A 17,692-nucleotide genomic window follows, 5' to 3' on the forward strand; every position below is an offset into this window, starting at 1 on the left:
GTGGAACAATGATTTTACCCTATAAGCATTTGTTTCTTGTACTTGTTTAATAAAATGCTGATTGGCCAGTAGCCAGGCAGGAATTATAGGCAGGACAACCAGGCAGGAAGTAGAGGTGGGACAATGAGAACAGGAGAATTCTGGGAAGAGGATTCTGCAGTCTGCAGTAGTGATCCAGACACAGAGCAAGCAAGGTGCGACTGCCTCTCTGAAAAAGGCACTGAGCCACATGGCTAACATGAACAATAATAATGGACTAATATAGGTAATAAGAGTTAATAAGAAGCCTGAGCTAATGGGCCAATCAGTTTATAACTAATATAGACTTCTGTGCATTTCTTTGGGGCTGAACAACTGTAGGACCAGGTGGGACAGAAACCCCAACAACAGTTACTGTAACAAACGTGGTGCAGTCAACTGATGGCTAGAAAAGGATTCTTTCTGCTAATAGTTTCAGAGGTTTCAGTCCATGTTCACTTGGCCCCTTGCTTACCAGTCTGCAGCAAAGGCAACAAGTTATGACAGTGGGCAAAGCTGCTTGCTTTGTGTTCTGGAAGAAAAAGAGAAACTGGCCCCCTCTCACAAGGCCCTGCTTCTTAAAAATGCTATTACTTTCCATAAGATTGTGGGACAAGCCTTCATATTAAATCTAGCCCTTTCAGACACATTCAAACTGCAGCAATGCCTATTGCTCAAAACAATTGGAAGTCCTTCCTATAATCCAAGAGAGCAAAGCAAACACTATACCACTTCATGGATCTGATTTAAACCATCTGCTAAAAGTGTTCCACTGAGGGGAGTACACTTTCAAGCCCAGAGATGCCAATGGACAGAGATGTTACAAATTCACCTTAGATATCAGACTTTCTTTATTGTACAGATCAGCAGCCCTATTGAAGAAAGGGAAACCACTGTTGTAAGCGTCAGGAAACACCTACTACAAATTAAAGGAACAGAACAAAAGAACACTGTTTTCTCTCAAAATTGACAGTCAAGGTCAATGCTACTGGAATGAATTAGAGGACATATACGCTAAACTTGATTTTTAAAAATAAAAACCAGTGTCCCAAAATATTAGGATTTGTAACAGGCTCATTATGCAAACTTATAAAATGTTCTATACATTAATTTATGCAACAATATATATCAGTGGTGTGTTCTTTTTCTCTCCACAGCCTGGGTAGCTTTCAAACAGGATATAGGGGTATTGAAAACTCAGAAGGAAGCAGTCAGAAAGAAAAAAGCCCAAATTTCATTCATGGACTTTCCTCCAAGTACTCTGACCAGATGGCCAGAGCCTTGAATGATTTCATCTTCTCTGTACTGTGACACTGAGTTCAGACCTCCCATTTTAGGTACAACTTAAACAACTAGGAACAAGTTCAAATTTACATTCTGATCAACAGATTCTCTCAACTGAACTATACTAAAACTCATTTTTGCCTATCCCAGTAAAATTATCCATTGTGAATGGCTTAATTTTCAACATATACTCAGCTTACTACATTTTCTTCTTTAGACAGAGTAGCACTATGCGCTGTAGGTTAGCTGTTAATTCACTATGTAGCTCAAGGTAGCCAGTGGCTCACTATACATTCCAGGCTGGCCTTAGACTCGCATTTTTCCTTCTATAGGCTCTCAAGGGATTATTATTTCGTGTCTTTCCTGTTTGGAAACATGACGATTTTTGATACATAACTGTTAGCACAGTGACCAAGAACAATGAACCATCAATTCCAACAAACCTAAGAGCATAAGATCCTCTGACATAGGCCAGCAAAAGTAAGATTTTTAAATATTTTCCATCAGAACAAAGCATTGCATCTTCTAGAAGCTAAGTAATATGGATGGAAAATGTGCAATCTCAGCGCACACCTAAATCTGATGCAGTTTCTGTGTGAGATCTTATAAAAGATCTCCAAAGGCCCCACGGTGCTTGATCTAGATAAGAAAAAGTGACCTGCAGTTCACCTCACAAGAAAACAATATACGAGAGAAGGCAATGACATACATAATACTTCAGGGAGCATGTCCACACAGCAACAAATGGGGGAGGAGGAAACGTTATTCCAAAGTCAGTGTGGCTTTTTTTTTTTAACACACTCCTGAAAACAAAGAGAATAATCAACATGCACAGATATGACCAAACAGGGCCCAGTTCTACCCCACATATATTTTCTCCTCTGCCCGTGTACAGATTAACACACCATTCCCAGACAGGTCACAGCAGAATCTCCTCCAATTTTGTTCTGTCCTGTATACTGGGCGTCACTGAAGGTTTTAATTCTCAGCCAGTCATTTGATGGCTTACAGCTACTTTGGTCTGTTTTTGTTTGAGTTGGGAGCATGGAATTATGTTGCTTCCAGGCGCAGTTCCAATTTTCTTGTTTTGATTTTAAGCTCTCTTGCAATGAATGAATCACTGAGCCCGGATATTACCTAAGCAACAAACTTCAGAACCAACTTACAGCCCCATACCACCAACACTGTGTCTTTGTTACTACTTTACCTCTGACGCAGACAAAGGGACATTAATACACTGATTTTTTTTTCAAATACCAATTTTTCAAGTTTAATTTTTAAACTTCACAACATTTACTCCAATTTGTGTTTATTTGTGTGTGTTTGATCATTTCTGTTTGACATATTAAAAGTAGAGCTTCAGGAGGGCAAGGATTCAGACCCTCTTCTCATTAGTGCTGGGCCCTTCTCTCAGACACTACATGTGTACAATGCCATGAAGGAGAATTTCCACATATCTCTCTCATTCTCACACTTACAAAATAGTGCTGTTATTAACTCTGAGGATTCCATATATGCATGCATTGTATTCAGAATCTTTTTTCCATTTATTTTTGAGATTATACTATAATTACTACATTTCTCCTTTTTCTGTCTTCCTCTGGCCCAGCTATCCCACTTCCTGATGTCTGCTCAAAGGACTTGACAGCCCACTCTACAGATATTGGTACTTTTTAAAAACAGTAACAGCCAGAACTGGCAATGATAAAGTTGAAGTAAAATGTCAATATGTTGAAATTTCCAGATAGAAATTTGGTAAAAATATTAAATCATTTTGATAGAGTAATTCCACAACTTGAGATGTATATTACATAAACAATCACTGGGGCCTAGGAGATAGTTATGGAGTTAAAGTGCTTTCCATGCAATCATTAAGCCTGACATTCAGATCCCCAAACAGTGTAACTGCCAGGTAGGCAAGGGGCCTGCCTGTCATTCCAATGCTTAGAAGACAGAGAAGGATTTTCAGAGCAAACTGAATAGGAAAGGAGCCATGGTCATGAGCACTAGGCTCAGTGGGATACCCTGTCCAAATGAATAAAGTAGAGAGAAAGGGGAAAACTCCTGAAGCCAGCCTCACTCTGCACATACATGTCCCCACACATGTGCCCACACACATGAAAACACACATACACATGAGACAAAGGAAGAAAAAGTCAACAATGTCATGCAGATAACGATATGCAAATGAAATGAATTCCTGCTACAGAATGGAAAATGAGATGCACCTGCAACAAACTCACAACAGAAGCGAGCCCTGTAAGCTATGCGCTTCTGTATATCTGGTCACTATTCGGACAATTAGCATCAAGATCAAGGCAGACACACCTCCTGCTATGACACATTAATAGCACTAAGCATACAGCAATGCACAAGATTAAGTAAAGTGAATTTTGCTGTGAAGTTCATTACTTGAATGTGTTGTTGTTGTTATTGTTATTGCTGTTATAAAATTCAAACTGAGTGCAAAGTCAGCTCTCATGGATTTTAAGTCTCCAAAGAAGGCAGGAGCAATGGAATGCTATTATGGAAATAGGCTAAAACTGGTCAGTCATTTGTCTCTCAAATTCAATTGGCTTTTAATAGCTGATTGTCGGCTACTGGGCTCTGGTCAGCAATACCAACCACAACTCTGTCTTGACCCCTCCTGGAGCTCACAATTCTTTTTTTTTTTTTTTTTTTTTTTTTTTTTTTTTTTTTTTTCTTTTTTTTTTTTTTTTTTCTTTTTTTTGGTTTTTCAAGACAGGGTTTCTCTGCAGCTTTTTTAGAGCCTGTCCTGGAGCTCACAATTCTGCAAGAATGTGATAGAGTGTGCTGTTGCTAGTGGATTGAAAGCCTGGTGGATGGATTTCATTAGAACTTGGCAGTAGATCTGACTCACAAAAATACACGACCACTTTTTCTCACCAGTCAACTTGCACTGCTATTCACTATAAGAAATGAGTACCAAAATAAGTAGATTGTGCTCATTAAACTAGTTTCATATGCTAATCACATTTAAAACATCCTTTTTTTTTTTAAATTCAGTACTGAAGTAGGCTAAATTCAATTTTGTGAAACATGTACTCGAATCACACACACAGAGACACTTAGAAAACTTACATAAAAGAATCCCAGTGGTCCCGATATGTATGGCATTTTAATTCCCAAGAGATACTTGACTTGTGAAGTGACAACATGCGTGGCGGCCCCCGTGGTCATTGCGCTGATCACAGGCTCTGTAACCAGGAATGTGGCACTGCCCAGATGCAGCACAAACATAGCCATCTGAAAGGACAGAGGAGAGTTGGCCGTCACATTCAGGTGACATCCCCCAAGTTCCTAAAGAGGTGAATACTAGACACATTTTTGTTTATAGATGCATAGTGAGTTGGGGAATGGGTTTCTTTAGGTTGATCTATTCAGTATTCGTGTGTTTTTCGAGAATATTACAAGGTTTAATAGTGTCCCAAATTTTACTAAGTACAGTATGCATGGTTTCATCAAAATTAACCCAACGGTTTTCTCTCTGAATGTTGACCATTCTTTTTCTTTTCCTTATTGTGCTGCTGGGAATCCAGTCATCAGATTTGACCAGGCTTCTGCGTTACTTCCTACTGGAGTTCGCAATACTGGAAAAAAAAAGTGCAATAAAACAAACTGTTGTTTAACTGTGCTGCAAAATCAGGAAACGATTTCCTTTAAAGGCAAAGAGAAAGAAATACTAGAATTAACACATGGATCTCTGTGGAATAAAAATCAAATTCACATTAACATACAAAAATTTTCAAAGTATCATAAAGAATCATGACTCACTACTTGGTACCCAATAAATGTATAACTTCAAAGGCACTGAGGAAAGAGCTTCTTCCCTGAGCTTCTGAAAAGCTTGATACGATATCTTGCGCTCTAAAGGCTAATGCTTCCTAAGAAGACAGCAGACCTGTCTGCAGGTAGGAATACAGATAGGGACGGACGATACAGACAGATGAGAATACAGACCTGCAGGGAATACAGACATAGACGGGAATAGAGATGGAAATACAGATAGAGACAGTGTCTTAGTTAGGGTTTCTATTGCTGTGGAGAGAAGCCATGACCATGGCAACTCTTTTAAAGGAAAACATTTTAGCTGGGAGTGGGGCAGTTTACAGTTTCCGACGTTTAGTCCATTATCATCATGGTGGGACGTGGTGCCATATGGACAGACATGGTGCTGAAGCTGAGAGACCTAAATCTTCATCAACAGGCCACAGCAAGTGGTCTGAGACACTAAGTATGGCTTGAGCATATGAGACCTCAGATCCCACCCCCACAGTGGCACACTTCCTCCAACAATACCGTACCTACTCCAACAATACTACACCTCCTAATACTGCCACTTTCTATGAACACACACATGGGGAGCAATTACATTCAAACCACCACAGATGGGTAATACAGAGAGAGAGAGAGAGAGAGAGAGAGAGAGAGAGAGAGAGAGAGAGAGAGAACACAGATGGCGATGGAGAATAGGATGTGTGTAAAGAAGCAGGACTTTATAGAAATCACTATAAAAACAGTTTCCTTAAACACCTTTTTATGACTGCCAGCATTGCTGTGGGACAATGGTTTTACCCTGTAAATGTTTGTTTCTTGTATTTGTTTAATAAAATGGTCACTGGCCAGTAGCCAGGCGTGAAGTATAGGCAGAGTGACCAGGCAGGAAGTAGAGACAGGGCAATAAGAACAGGAGAATTCTGGGAAGAAAATTCTGCAGTCTGCAATCATGATGTTGACACAGAGCAAGCAAGATGTGACTGCCTCGCCAAAAAAAGTACCAAGACACGTGGCTAACTCAGACAAGAATAATGGGCTAATATAAGTTATAAGAGTTAATAAGAAGCCTGAGCTAATGGGCCAATAGGTTTATAACTAATGTAGTCCTCTGTGTGATTTCTTTGGGACTTAACGACTGCAGGAACCTGGCAGGACAGAAACCTTAAATAACACAGCATCATCTTCTATTTCAAAATGAGCTCATAAGGCAAAAACATGCTCCTGCCATTTCTAGGATTGTATCTTTTGCCAGAGGTAATAGCAAAGGGGGCTTTAAGAAGTTCTTTGACCATTTAAACTCAGTCACAGAATCAGTAAAAAGTAAAATTTATTAGTTCAAAAGTAACACTAGATTATATTTGTGAGTATCCATTCCAGAAAAAAGAAACAAGTAATGGTTTAATAATAGCATCTAGGTCAAGTCTTAAAATTCCTGTTGGAAAATGAAATTAAGAACAAAACAGAAAAATAGCAGAGAAATTTCTTGCAATCAAAAGGTTAACAGTGAAACTTAGAAGTTCAAAATGTTATCTGCTACCACCAGAACATAAATTGCAAAATGTGTGACATCTATATTATGACAGCATTGCAATTCATGTTTGGCTGCCAGCAATAATGCTCTCATATCAAGTGAAGTTTCCTGGGCAGAAGCTTGGAACATTAGCTTTATGGTCCTCTTTTCTCCCACGTGGCTGTGGAAAATCTACTGCAGCTCTTTGAACTGAATCATCATCCATAAGTTATTAGAATGATGTGTGTGCCCTGTTCATCTTTTCTGGCTGTGGCAAGGTGCATATAAAATGATACATGATAATGCTTTGAAACCTGTAAATCATGCAGGATGGGTAATACAGAAAGATGTCGTGGGGTATTTTACATATCTGCTCTGCACAGAAAACAAGCTATTGGTTTTGAAGACGCAGATGTGGCCACATCATATTTTTCAACCCTGGAAGCTTTGATAGAATGTGAGTGCAGAAAGGGTTGTGTTGGAATTCTTGTGGCTTAGCAGCTACCTTTCATTCGATATCTGATAAGAGAAAAGGGAGAGGCATCAAGACAGAAATGAGGCCAATTCCACTGCCAACACAGGAAGAGAAGGCTATGGCTTCTGTTACTATGCTTTGTTTTAAAAGCCTTGTGTCAGTTCAGAAAGTAGAAACAAGACCCTGTTGGAAACGCCAGTGCAACCAAGCTTACATGGGCACTAAAGGAACAAAGTGGTCCTTGTGGCCTCTCTTGACTCTTACATAGTCTGTTGATTTTATTCTGAAAACACAATCTAGAAAGACACTGAAGCAAGAATTCCCAAGTATCTCTATATAAGCAAGATCACAAATCCCCACTTATGTCACTAACTCTTCTAGGTCATGATGATGAAATTAGCGTTTTATATTAAACTCCAAAGAACACCAGCTTTGGGTCTTCATTTTATCGAAATGAATCATACATATAGTTCATTCACACCTTTAAAACTCTGGAAGCTATTCACATAAACAAAAGGCTATGCATGCCTGGAAGGTTGGGAAGTTCCTTCCTGTGTGCTTAGGATCTAATCATTGTTTAGCAAACTCTTAGAAGGCTTTGTAGGACCGTCAATACTTCAACTTCTGCTTTTGCTTTATGTCCTAAACTACAAAGTCTCTTCAGGTGGGTTCATGGCTTGCTCTGCCTGAGAAATATGAAGTGGCCACTAACAGTAACTGCCTAAACTATGATCTTCCTAACAGCTTGGTCATTTCTACAACCTACGCTTCCAAAATGAAAGGTTCAGAACGACTCTAGGGTGCCATAAGAGTCCAACCATTTCAAATCAGAAACAAGGGCCTATCCTCTTTTAAAACACCGGAACCTCAACAATTGTAATACACTATATACCCACAGATCTATGCCTTTAAAACATCCTGCCAGAAAGGGGCAAACATTGGGAACACAGAGTTCTTGAGTGGAAGGCCAATGGGTCCCTCAAGAACTCTTTATGACATGGACCACTGGGCAGGGATTGAAAACATACAGCAGACAGTACTTTCTTTTGTCTTACCCTTTCTTTATTTTCAAGTTTTTGGAAACCTAGCTGTACTTACTGTATCTGTAGCCTTACCTTCTTAAGAGTGTCATGTGAAGAGAATCATACTATTTACTTTTACTTAAAATATAAATTGAAGATTCATTCAGGTCTTTGAATATTTGAAGTTTCCACAGCATTCTTCATAATACAGATCAATGGCAGATACAAGGAGGAGAAGAAAGGGATGAAGGGAAGGAGAAGATAGGCAAGGAAAGAAGTGGGGAAAGGAATGTGTTAAAGAACTCCCCTTTCCTATCATCCAAACTGCACTAGTTTCTTCATGGGGGAGTTGATCTGGTACACAGAAATTGCTATCTACAGCCTGAATGCAGCATATCCTGGAACAGGGCAGCATTGGAAAGGGAACCCACAGGCTAGTCCAAGATCAACTACAAACTTAAAATGTAAAGTGGGGATTCTCAAAAATATTTCACTTAGGGCTCCTTTTACCAAATGGATGATAATGATTATAATATAGTTAATCAACTCCCCCAAATAGTCATGCAATATCTAAGGAGAGCACAGATTTCATACAATATACTTGAGCAGTTCACAACAATACCGATGTTCTAGGCTAATGCTTAAAACCTCAACATGTATTATCAAGGTTCACTATCGTGATATTATTTGATCATAGCTGTATAAAACCCACGTGTTATATGCAAATAAATGCATTTCAGATCTCGGTCAATTCTTTCAAGTGAACTTCAGACAATTTTTAAAGTTTGATCAGGAAATGTCAATATGATACAGCATGCATGTCAGGTGTGGTCGCTGTTCTGAGTACCTAGCCTACTCTCTATGGCAAATCTCTTACTTGTCCATTCATTGAGTACCTATGTAACACCCAGTATGAGATAGGCACAATACTGCTGCAAATTAGAGAATTTAATACATAGTTCACAACTCAATATATTGACTAGGAAAGGTGAAATGAAGAAGCTAGGAAAAAGGAGTGTATTTACCATGACCAAAAAAAAATGAACAGGAGTGTTTGGAAGGTAAAGTCCGAAAAGCTTCAAAGGTGACACCTAACAGGTTAGTAAACTTTATGGTGTTTGTTGGGTGGTATATACAGCCTGTGGGGGGGACAAATTATTCATGATGGTAAGACAACCAAGTGTTACATAGGCACAATGGGAAACAGGATTTGAGGGGGGAAAGCAGAACAAATGGATATGCAACACCTATCTTCATACATTTCCATTTGTTCTGCTTTCCCCCCTAGGCTGATACACAGAGAAACCCTGTCTCAACAAAGCAAAAATAAAAAATAAAAATTAAAAAAAATAGAGTTTAAAATAAAGCCATGTAAAGATGAAAAATACACATAAAATCTGGATACTGGATGTTATTGTGTTGTCTTTGAGTGGTTTAATGGCTGAGGAAGGAGCATAAGCTGCTAAAAGATATTTGATTATAAATGCTGCTGGATTAATCCAACATATAAATTTTAAAAATGCCTTGACTTCAAAATTTAAGTCAAAAGTGTGTTACTTTGGAGAAGAGGTTTTATTTTTGTTTCCACAGGAAACCCAGGATTCATTCTGGGTTAAGAAAAATCAGGTTTGATCAAGGAAGACCCCTTGAGAAATAACCAATAGGAGCAGATGGCCCAGATGTCTGAGATCTGCTTCCAGAACAGTCTCAAGACTGCTGGCTGAGACTATGAGGCCTCACTGAATACTCTAGTCAGGACTTGACCATTACTAAACAAAATTTTTAGGTCCCCATAAGATTATCAGTACCCCCAATCAGCAGGAAGTAGCCTGGAAAACTATGCCCACATTCCCAAAAATGGATTATGGATGTTTGCCTTTGTTTAGAATGTTGGTTACAAGTTGTTATGGATAATGGTCAGTAAAAAAGCTAAACAAAGGAGATTCAATTCAGAGTTCTTGTTTTTAAAATAAGGGGGTGGGAGTGGGGAGTGCTTTGGGACAATGGTCTGTACCCAGTCAATTGTATTTTAATAAAATGCTGATTGGGTCAGGTGATGGTGGTGCATGGCTTTAATCTTAGCACTTGGGAGGCAAAGGCAAGTGGATTGCTATGAGTTCAAGGCCAGCCTGGTCTACAAGAGCTAGTTCCAGAACTAAACTACAGAGAAACCCTGTCTCGAAAAAACAAACAAACAAAAAAATGCTGATTGACCAGTAGCTAGGCAGGAAAATTGGCAGGGTCAGAACAGGAGAATTCTGGGAAGAGGGAAGTTTCAGTCTACAGTCATCACCCAGACACAGAGGAAGCAAGATGAGACTCCCTCACCAAAAAAGGTACCAAGCCATGTGGCTAACACAGATAAGAAATGTGGGCTAATAGAAGCTATAAGATTTAATAAGAAGCCTGAGATATTAGGCCAATCAGTTTATAATTAATGTAGACCTCTGTGTGATTTCTTTGGGACTTAACGACTGCGGGAACCAGGCAGGACAGAAACCTCAGTCAACACATGACTTTCTAAATACATAAAAAAGAATAGGCAGGTGTCCTCTACATAATTCCAAAGTTGTACGCAGATTGTCCCCACACCTTAAGTCCCATTTTCTACAACATCCACTCAAAAACAGGCTACAAAACAGTGCATGTGGTCAATGGACTTTGCAGATATGTATTAAAATGCCAGAATGGAGCCCATTGTGTATCATGAATATAGGCTAATAAAAACTTTGTTTACAAAAAGAAAGAAAAAAGAAAACGTGACACTGGAATCTGGAGGAAGACAGGAATATTGCAGGAGAGGTTTTGAACTGTCTGCTACACTTGAGACATTCAAGAGAGAACATACTAAGAAACCATTCCAGGAAGGGAGAATACAGATGTAGCATAGTTCAGCTGGGTCATACGGAGAGGGCCGCTCTGTTTGTTTAAAGGGAGCAAAACCAGCTGAGATGGACTAGCAGAAAATTCAACAAGAAACGGTGAAGTCAGAACACACTGTACTCTAAACGCAGTTAAAAGGGAGTTTCTCGGGAACAAGTGACATCACTCTTCCATACGTTTATTAAACACCTAATTTTGCCAAAACTTTTACAGGTCTGGCTCCTACATCAGAGCCTGGCTTTGGTAGGATTGATCTAATGTTAGAATGTAAAGCAAACGACCATTTAAAAGTAGGCATGAAAGGGGTGGCCAGAGTAAGAAAGGCACAGCCTAAACCAGACAGAAAGAGAAAGGAAAGGATAACAGAAAGTCTGGATTACCCCACAGGCAAATGCAGCACGTGTTTGCCAAACATGGTTTGACCTTGAGCGCCACAGAATGTATCAGAAATCCGCTTGCCTTGAGAGTTTTTCTATTACACTTACGTGGTTGAAGAGTATGCCATAATATATTGGGTGGTCAGACCTTTCCTGCAATACTAAATGAAACAAGAGACCGTGTGGGTCAGAGCTATCAGGGATGCACTGTTTGGCTCTTCTGCCTTCCTTTCTACTCCAGCCAAACGACAACATGCAGTCAGCTGGAAGGATAGAGGTATCACATTACTAAGAGATGGGAGTGCACAGAGTTGAAAGGTAGCATGGCTCTATTTTGAATTTTCGTCATGAATGGGAATAATTGTGAACAGAAGTAGGAGATTCTGCTGCTGACTCAGCTGGTATATTCAATCAGACTAGATCAAATAAAATATATGGCAAAATTAGAAAATTCTAAGCTTTGTTAACCTCCGTTAAAAACTGTCGTACAATTTGAAAGATAAAGAATTATTTCCTAGCCGGGCGGTGGTGGCACATGCCTTTAATCCCAGCACTCGGGAGGCAGAGGCAGGCGGATCTCTGTGAGTTCGAGACCAGCCTGGTCTACAAGAGCTAGTTCCAGGACAGGCTCTAAAGCTGCAGAGAAACCCTGTCTTGAAAAACAAAAACAAAAAAAAAAAAAGAAAAAAAAAAAGAATTATTTCCTGTCTTTTAGTTTAAAGGGGGAGCAAAAAAGGTAAAAAAAAAAAATCATTTAATTTTGGTTATTTAACATAGTGAAGCCACTAACATTTAATTGACCTTTTCCCCCTTTAATTTCTCTAACTCATGGCTATAAGGCACCAGCTGCTGAGATTAGAGAAGTAAACAGTCTATGTTTCACAGAGGCCCACAGTGTATGAAGGAAGGCAAACATGCAAATACTGTTTTCTGATGTGAAGAAGCCTTAGAAGGAAAGGTGAGAGCAGTGCCTTGTGGGAACACAAAGTTACATGGCCGCCTCCATCAACAGGGAAGAGGTCTACAAGTGTCTGGGAAGAGACGTTAACCAACCCACTGAGCAACTGAGCAAGCGAGGAACCTGGATTTCCACCCACTTCACAGTGTGAGCCGGGAGCACAGGCTGTTGGAACTGAACAGGAAGTGACATATTGGAATGAGCAAGAAGAGGGCTGGGCCAGAAATTGATGGCTCTGCTTTTCCTCTTTCCTTTCTCAATATCAGCCTAGAAAGCGGGGTCTGGTGGCACCCACCTGCAGTCCCAGCACTGGGCAGACCAAGGCAACGCAGCAAGTTCAAAGACAGCTTGAGCTACACAGTGAGAACTTGTCTCAAAAAATAAATAAATAAGACTGTAAGCTGGGCGAGACAGAAGTTGTAAGAATCCAGGCTGTAGTACAAATGCTGCTATGCCGTCGCTTAGTTATAATATTCTGTATGAAAGCCTACAGGTGGTTGGAATTCAGGAACATACGTCCCTGAGTGTGGTCGCCAGACTCTACCCAGCTTTAATAATAGTTGGGCACTATGGCACACATTTTCAATCCGGTCCTGGAGAGGCAGAAAACAGACAGATCCCTGGGGCTCACTGACCAGCCAGTCTGGTCTACCTAGCAAGTTCCAGGTCAGCGATAGACTTTCAAAATTCCTGGTGGAAGCTGACAGAGACGCAGCACTAATATTGTCCTGTTGTCTGAGCACATACATACTGGGTACACGTGGGAACAATACGCACAAACATGCACAGAATCACAAAAGTTATATAAGGCACTTACTTATCAGTATCTCTTTATGTGTGTAATATTGTTTTCAGATGTCAGTGAGGTCTGAGTTTATGAGTTTATGTAGTAATCCTAGAATGTGGTAGATAGCAACGACTTTTTAACATGAATTTTTTTCCCTTTTATACTTTTTTTGTGTATTTTTTTATTGATTTTTATTGAGTTCTACATTTTTCTCTGCTCCCCTCTCTGTCCCTCTCCTCCCCTTCATACCTCCCCCAAGGTCCCCATGCTCCCAATTTACTCAGGAGATCTTGTCTTTTTCTACTTCCCATGTAGATTAGATCTATGTAAGTCTCTCTTAGGGTCCTCATTGTTGTCTAAGTTCTCTGGGATTGTGATTTGTGGGCTGGTTTTCTTTGCTTTATCTTTTTTATGTGATAATTGTCTTTCCTTTTATGTTTTTAAGAATGTCAGAACTCTAACTTTATTTAAATAGTTAAATAGTTTATGACTTCAGTCTTTCAGGCACAAACACAGCTGGATAAATTTCAACCAAACAGAATAATGATTTCCTGACTCAAATGGTTGTGAACAATTTCAGAAGAGACTAGATCATTCTCCTCCTTTACAGAAAAAATAAAACTAATGATTTTCAGAAAAGATTAAGTATGATACATGGAAAAGAGAGGGAAAAATATTTTATCTTAAGTCCTTCTGTGCTCATGAGCATTTTATTTCTATGCTAAGTATGATTAATGCAAAACTACAAGTAGGTGTAGTTTGTCATCCCTGAAGACTTAAGGCCATGTGTGTCTGGAAGCCACTGGGGCAATAACACTGGGCTCTGTCACTGAACCACGCCCCCTTCTGTTGCCAGTGCTTATGCAACTGTTAAACAAAGGAGCGGTCTATGCCTCGTCCTCCAGGGCAGAAACCTTGTCCTGTGGTTGCTTCAGAAAAGTAGAGCTTGGGAAAATTTCCAAACTTAAATGGGCAAAGGACAGTCCCAGGCCTCTAAGTTCTTGGAAAAAGAAACAGGCAAAGTGCCCATCCCGGAGACTAATAAAAGCTACAGGAACATCCGCAGCTCTGAACAAGCAGTGGCTTTTACTGAGTGCTTGCTTTTCTACAGAAACATGTGCTGATCCTGCATCTCAAAAGTTCAACTCAGAAGTTAACAGCTTGTTGCTGGGGTGTGTGAGCAAGTCAAGAGAAGATTCATTACTGCTACTGGCTTTTGGCTAGAAAACTTTTCTTTTTCTTGTCTGTGCTTCCTCTAAAGTAATATTAATAATGCATAATTGTTACACTAAAGACTGTTCTTAATGAATGACCATGTGCCTTAGAGAGAGATGACAGAGAGGCTGGGGATCTGAGTCAGTCTGATATGAGTTACTGTGCCTGAGAGTGTCTACTGAACAAGCCTGAGGATCTGTGTTCAACAGCAGTACCCACATTAGAATGCCAGGCATGGCCATGCACATCCACTACCCCTGGATGACAGAGCCAAGAGCTCATTGGCATTGCTGGATGTCAAACTAGCTCCAGCCTCAGTGAGAAAGTCTCTCAAGAAAGTAAACCAGAGAGTGAAAGAGTGGGGCCATTAACATGTTCCTCTGGCTTACATGTATGCACAGGCATTTGTACCTGGGCACATACATTCACATACAATGAGAAAATGGCTCAATGAATAAAGTACATACACACAAACATGAGGACCAAACTTCGGACCCCCAGCACATATGTGTCAGTGGGCAGGATGGCCCACCTGTAATTGCAACACATGGGAGGTGGAGAAAGGGATCCATGGAGGAAAATGGCTACCTAAATGGGCCAAGTCAGGAAGTTCTGCTATGAAGTGAAAGACCCTGCCTCAAAGCGTGGAGAAACAAATAAGAGTAGCTGACAATGTCAACCTTCAACCTCCACATGCACACAAACACACAAACGTGCCAACACAAATGCCACACATACATTGCAAAAAGAAAACAAAGAAATGGATGATATAAATTAGAACAAAAGCATTAGCATTGTGTCCATATAGCTATTGTATTGTGTATAGTAAGAAAGTAAATGAGTTCTAACGGTAATTCCTTCCAATGCTAAGAAGCAATTGCAAGGATCCTAGAAAATCAACAACAGTAAGTGATGCCTGGAGACGGAAGTGAAGCCTGGAGAAGGAAGTGGCTCAGTGATTACTATGGAGTGGGGTGGAGATGCATGTAAAGAGTGAGAGGAAGTGATTACAAATAGTCAAAAAAATTAGGTGTGCGCAATGGATATATGTGACAGATGCTATGATTACATTGACTATGAGTTCATGGATATATATATATATATACATATACATATATATACACATATATATATCAAATTTTAGCACACTATGATTACCACACTATATAATCTAAATATATGGAATTTAATGTACAACAATTACACCTCACTAGAACAATTTTTTAAAGGTTCACAATCTAGGCCGGGCGGTGGTGGCGCACGCCTTTAATCCCAGCACTCGGGAGGCAGAGGCAGGCGGATCTCTGAGTTCGAGGCCAGCCTGGTCTACAAGAGCTAGCTCCAGGACAGGCTCTAGAAACTACAGGGAAACCCTGTCTCGAAAAACAAAAACAAAAAACAAAATAAAGGTCCACAATCTAATTTACAGCACAAATATACGTCATATTATATTGCTGTGACTGCACAATCATATTTTTATACAATGTAAATAAAGTGGTCAAGAGAGGTTTGACATTGCTTGAATGCTTATGAGTGAGATGTACACACACACACACACACACACACACACACACATAGAGACAGAGACAAGGAGAAAGACAAAGTGGGGAGGGAGAGAGAGAGAGAGAGAGAGAGAGAGAGAGAGAGAGAGAGAGAGAGAGAGAGAGAGAGAAAACCGAACAGTTACAAAAGTGCTATTCAGGCAAAAGTGGCGTACAGTGTGAATGCATCATTCCTGGCGTAGGAATGAATGGTCAGGTTGTTAATACCGAAAAGATTAATCACAGAAAGAAGGTAGAATTCATCACTGCACACAAATATGTAGCCTCCGAAATTATCAGCTGCTTTTTTTTAACATTTCCTTACAACCATTCATTGCTAAAGTTTATTGTTAAAATAAATAGATTAATTAGGCAATGAAGAAATATTACAAGCAGCACTCCCTGAACACAATGAAGTTATGCTACAAACTCTCAAAACTGAAAAGCACAAAAGGACCATTCACATAGAGAAAAACAAATCTTTTTAATAATTGTTAGTTTAAAAAGGAAATACAAGCTGAAATCATTGAAAATTTATTTATAAAAATATAGAGAGAGCAAAGCTCTAAATTAGAACCCATGGGATATGTATGGAACAATAAGTAAAGAAAATGCATAGCACTAAACATTTTTAATCAGTCAATAAAGTATAATAAATAATTGATTTATAAGCTGTAAATAGAAAATGAACAATAAATACTTCCCTAACAGTCAAAGAAGGAAATAATAAATATTAAAAGCAAAAAGAGGGACAGGAAAAAAATCAATCTACTATTCCAAAATCCTAGTTAGAAAAAATGAAAATAGGTTTAGAAACATGATTCTCCCCAGATCATCCTTTTTCGACTACTGAGATAAATTGCACCACAAATGGGAAAATGCCATCTGAGGGTTTTAAAAGTTAGATAGTAAAATGATGTGTGCCTTAAAGAAGATCAAAGAACCCTAGAGAAAAAATGAAAAGAACCTAGAGCAAAATTAATGAGAAAAATCAGAAGTATAACAAAAAAAGAATGAAAGGGGGGAAGAGAGAGAGAGAGAGAGAGAGAGAGAGAGAGAGAGAGAGAACAACACAAATAAAAGCATAGCTAAAGTCATCAACAATAAACTCAACCAAGCATGCAAATAATATCAGGAGGAATGGAAAACAAGATCAAGGAAGTACTAATTTCAAATATCATTACGTCAAGAAAAATATATGTGAACGTGTATTATAGAGAAACAAATGGATGTCCAAACACAAGAGACACTTAGAATTCCCCAAAGACAGGACCACAAAACAACTTTCTCTTCAAAGTATCACAGCAAAGCCATAAAACCACAAAGGAGAGAGGCTGGAGAGATGGTTCAGTGGGTATAAGTTCTTGTTCTACAAACAAGAATTGAATTCAAGCCCCCAGCATCTGAGTTTTTTTTTTAAAGGAGCCATGACAAGCATGTACATATAACCCCAAGAGTGAGGGTAGAGACAACTAGACCCTGAGAGCTTGCTGGCCAGCTGGTCCAGATGAGACAGTGATTTTTTTTTTTTTCCTGCAGTGAGAGATCCTTTCTCAGGCAAACAGGTGGAGAACAACAGAGGAAAACACCTGGTGTTCTGCTGCCTCTGCACGGCCATGCATGGAAGCATGCACACAAATGTGTACACACATACACACACACACACACACACACACACACACACACACACACACACACCCTCCAAAACTAAAAAGAAAAATACAAAATAGAAAAATGATATTAAAAGTTTTGAAAAAACACCAGCTCACCTTCAAAGATAAATACATTAGCTCTAAAATTATCAAAGTCCAAGAAAGAATGGAA

The 17,692-nt window shown here is 39.4% G+C and overlaps 1 protein-coding gene across 6 annotated transcripts in view; it reads right to left on the reverse strand.

The window, feature by feature from the left end:
* Positions 1–17,692, reverse strand: part of Slc26a7 (solute carrier family 26 member 7) — a 112,193-nt gene that overhangs the window by 56,049 nt on the left and 38,452 nt on the right. For all 6 annotated transcript variants that reach the window (XM_038347318.1, XM_038347320.1, XM_042055968.1 and 3 more), the window contains exon 5: positions 4,405–4,569. In XM_038347318.1, the coding sequence (XP_038203246.1) occupies positions 4,405–4,569 (165 nt within the window). The remainder of the gene's footprint in view (positions 1–4,404; positions 4,570–17,692) is intronic.

Source organism: Arvicola amphibius, chromosome 11, assembly GCF_903992535.2.
Source record: "Arvicola amphibius chromosome 11, mArvAmp1.2, whole genome shotgun sequence".
NCBI classification, from domain to species: Eukaryota; Metazoa; Chordata; class Mammalia; order Rodentia; family Cricetidae; genus Arvicola; species Arvicola amphibius.